This window comes from Hibiscus syriacus, unplaced genomic scaffold, assembly GCF_006381635.1.
Source record: "Hibiscus syriacus cultivar Baekdansim isolate YM2019G1 unplaced genomic scaffold, ASM638163v2 tig00110435_pilon, whole genome shotgun sequence".
In the NCBI taxonomy this organism is placed as follows: Eukaryota; Viridiplantae; Streptophyta; class Magnoliopsida; order Malvales; family Malvaceae; genus Hibiscus; species Hibiscus syriacus.
In genome coordinates, this window is record NW_024062736.1 from 156,005 (window position 1) to 159,790 (window position 3,786).

Consider the following 3,786-nt stretch of genomic DNA (forward strand, 5'->3'; position numbering starts at 1 on the left):
CCGATTTGTTTTTTAAAAAAAAAGGTTATCTGATCCTATAAGATCGAATGAGATCATACTCGTAAGTTTGAATCAATTACCCATCCCTAGTCGTATCAAGATATTGTAGAATTCACAGCTATAAATGATGAGTTTCTAGTGACTTTTCTACTTATAGACTCGGATGGATAGCCTATCATGCGGAGGCACAAAATAATAGATTGATATCAATAAAAAAATATGGATGAAATTATTGTTCTTAATTTAACATATGCCCCACTTTTTCCATGTTGGTTCACATCTAGGAAACCATAGCAAAGGGGTTTTACTTTCTTATTCCTACAAACTCATATAAATAGCGTTTCTTAGGGGAAACCAAGCTATCAGCTACCCCCATTTTTACTTGTTAACAAATGAAATCCCCTTTTGAATGCTAGCTGCAAGTTCTTTCTTTGCCTTCTCCAAGCCAACCCTGTTGATCAATCATTAGGACTTCCATGGTGAGATTTATAAATAAATCGCGGGGCAATGAGATCTTTGATTTACATTCAAATTATATCTAGCAAAAATGGTTACTGGTACATACCTCTCATACTCGTTGAGTGGGCCGAGAGGGTATATTTCCTCAACTCCAGTACGACCAATTCTTACCTTGGATGCAAAGAAGGGTAATTCAGTTACCTACAAATGGAAATGTGTTAGTTGTTACGAACCTAGAAAGAGAAAATTGGGAAAACAGAGGGGGAGGAAGAAACAGAGAGAGATGTTCATGTGAAGGATGACCCGTATAACATACATGAGATGCCACATATGCACATTCCACAATTCCAGCATCTCCTCTTAAGCCTCTGAGACATGCATCAGCAAATTTAACAGCAGCATATGCCTGCACTTTCATTTATGTTTTGTGATATACAGTAAGATCCAGCTAAAATCATGTCTAACATACAAAACAAGTATATGTGCTTAGTGGTTGAGAGAGAGTGATAGGGAATACACAAACATAGGCACACATATTACTAACCATTGATAGTGTTGCAGATCCAGAACCAGCCTTTGCCTGCAAGATATTGCACATAATGGGTCACTAACTAGATTTTGAGCATGTATACATCACAATGGGAACAGAACGCTAGAATAGATCAGTTTCCAGAACCCAGGGAATGATAACACATGATAACCTAAAGTAACTTAAGTGGATAACTTCAGCAAAACTGACAGAACAAGTGGCACATGAAGTACAAATGTTGTGCGCTCAACTTTTTGCCTTACCATTGATCAAGACCCATTGATGTAGTAAAGAATATCATGAAATAGTAAGTTATGAATCCAAAAAGGAAAGTAGAAATGTAATACCCTCTGTTCTTTGTTAAAAGCTCATCCATGGATTAGACAGCAGGCCTAGGTTCATTTGTAGGACAACCTAAAATTTTAAAGGAAGCTGCATCATATCAAATAACACTTAATCCTCAGAATTATCTTTTTACTAGTTCATTATAGAAGAGTCTCTTCTACCCCATAACCTGTCTTTTTCTCAATCCCATGGTGCAACCAGTACCGTTTCTATATAGATCAAGTTACTCGATAACAAGATGGAACATGCACACTCTCCAACAAAAATGACCTATGGATGCTAACTAGGTCTGTTTTATACTTGGATTTAACTACTTTTAAATCACCAAGGCCTTTCAAGCTATTTGAGGTTTCAGTCTAGGAAAAAATGCTTTACCTCAACGACCTCTGTACCTCCATTCTGAATACGATCAGTCAGATAATCAATTTCTTTTGGGGTAAAAGAGCATGGAGGTTTAACCTGTAAGGAGAATAGTGATTGTTACATAGAATGTCATGTTATTACAAATTAGTGGGCAAGTAAATGTTTGAAAACAAGTTCTTTAAACCTGAGATAAAAGAGGTAAAATAGTAACCCCTGCATGTCCCCCAACAACCGGAACATCAACTTCCCGTGGATCCAGACCCAAGACTTCCGCCTACAAAGAAACCAAAATAATGGGGTAATAGATATTAGTGAATACCAGCACTGAACATCAATAACAGCTAGGTTGCAAACTTTTAGCTTCATCACAAATAGTATGCCTTTGCCATACGGAAGTGATGATGAAAGAAGCTCATCCAACAGGGTCTAACAAAATTAGCATCAACTAATCAACAGGGGCAAAAATTGTAGTTTCCATGAAAGTAATGGCAGTAACAATCTAGAGTTGGCTAATTAACATCGAAGAATAACATAACAATATGACAAGATTCATATTTACCACAAAAGTATTTGCTCTGACAACATCAAGCATTGTGACCCCCAGAAGTCGCTTTGGATTAAAGGTGCCAGCTTTTTTAAAAACTTCGGCAGCAATCGGCACTGTGGAATTAACAGGATTACTAATCAAATTGACAATCGCTTTGGGACAACACTTTGCTATTCCTTCACAAAGAGTCTTAACAATTCCAGCATTGATGTTGAAAAGATCATCTCTTGTCATTCCAGGTTTCCTAGGAACTCCAGCCGGAATAATTACAAGGTCCATTCCTGTTAGAGCTTCCTCCAATTGCTGTTGCCCCAGAAACCCACGTACCTAAAGATTCAACAAAATTTCTAAAATTCTCAGCAAATACCTCCGATGAAGCTCGAAGAGTCTCATCCTTAATATATGTGAAAAGAAGCATTTGGTTAAATTATAAGTTCTGTACAGTAAATGGCAAAGCAAAATCAAGTACAGAAGGGCGATTTCCTATTGATTTCAAGCCTAGATTTTTATTATTCTCTATCTAAAGTTCTTAACCGCGTATTGAGCGCACTTATCCCCTTATTCCTAATCAAAACAACGAATTCAGTGTAGCAATTCCAGTATTCCAACACCATAATTTTTTTTTTATGGAATTCAAAAGCCAACAAAAGAAGGACATTGTTATGTAAGGGAAACATTAAAATTAACACACACAAAAAGCGCACCACAGCTCCAGTGTCCATGTGGCTAATATCAGAAGTGACACCAGGGGTATTAACCACATCATAAAGATGAAGAACAGAGACCAAAGGGTTCATCTTCATCAACATTGCTAAAGGCTGTCCTATTCCCCCGGCTGCTCCCAAAATAGCCACCTTGAACCCAGCTGATCCACCTTTGGCTCGGCAGATGCCTCGCTCCAAACCCACACGATCCTCCGTCCGGGAAATATTGGAAGGGTTGAGATGGGCTGCGATCGTTGCAATACGTTGGTTGACTTGAGAATTGTTAGCCTCCATATCTTTCTACTTGGGTTTGGTATTTTAGAAGGTTGGGAATTGAAAGGGAGAGGGGATTTCTCTTGCGATTTATAAAGAAACTAAGTAATTGGAAAGATCGAAGCCGAGATGTGGGATGGGGAAGATGGTTGACGTGAGAGAAGTGTTTGCCTTTTTTTTTATTGCAGGAATTGAAGAATTGGGAAGCGTGGAAACTGATCTTATCTGGACTGGATTTTTCAGAGGATTAATAATTGTGGGTTTCGATGCTACCCATTACTTGGAAAATTCTGTTAAACACCTCTGTCTCTTACCAATCTCTCCACAATGATTCATAGAATTTTTTAGGAGATTTGGTATCAATTTAATTTCAAATATTCAAATAAAATATTTGTATTTGATATTAAAATACCATTGAACTTTTTTTTTTGGTTGTGAATACCACTGAACTTATAACTCTTAACTCTTAAGATGCTGTAATATTATTTAACTAAAAATAATTTAAATAATATTATTATCGATACAGCATATAATAAAATTAATCGTATGAATTAAACTAATATAAT

General features: G+C 36.9%; 1 protein-coding gene across 2 annotated transcripts; it reads right to left on the reverse strand.

Moving 5' to 3' along the window:
- Nucleotides 1-259: 259 nt before the first annotated feature.
- LOC120125638 (malate dehydrogenase, glyoxysomal-like) lies at nucleotides 260-3,451 on the reverse strand. 2 transcript variants are annotated; one of them, XM_039144018.1, is made up of 8 exons: nucleotides 2,948-3,433; nucleotides 2,256-2,570; nucleotides 1,881-1,970; nucleotides 1,709-1,792; nucleotides 1,004-1,039; nucleotides 776-865; nucleotides 566-660; nucleotides 260-451 (listed from the first exon to the last, which is right to left on the reverse strand). In XM_039144018.1, exons 1-8 carry the CDS (start codon nucleotides 3,239-3,241, stop codon nucleotides 379-381), a joined length of 1,077 nt encoding a protein of 358 aa, XP_038999949.1. In that variant the 5' UTR covers nucleotides 3,242-3,433; the 3' UTR covers nucleotides 260-378. The 2 variants fall into 2 exon arrangements, 1 of the variants encoding a protein (XP_038999949.1); XR_005516380.1 differs by lacking the exon at nucleotides 260-451 and having other exon boundaries at nucleotides 776-944; nucleotides 977-1,039; nucleotides 2,948-3,451.
- Nucleotides 3,452-3,786: the final 335 nt, after the last annotated feature.

What these genes read in the sequence shown, in the direction of transcription:
- LOC120125638 (XM_039144018.1), bottom strand. Translation starts at nt 3,241, where the DNA reads ATGGAGGCTAACAATTCTCAAGTCAACCAACGTATTGCAACGATCGCA. An exon ending in TTTTACCTCTTTTATCTCAG is followed by an intron (nt 1,793 to 1,880) that starts GTTTAAAGAACT and finishes TTCTCCTTACAG; the next exon opens with GTTAAACCTCCATGCTCTTT. An exon ending in GATCTGCAACACTATCAATG is followed by an intron (nt 866 to 1,003) that starts GTTAGTAATATG and finishes ATGAAAGTGCAG; the next exon opens with GCATATGCTGCTGTTAAATT.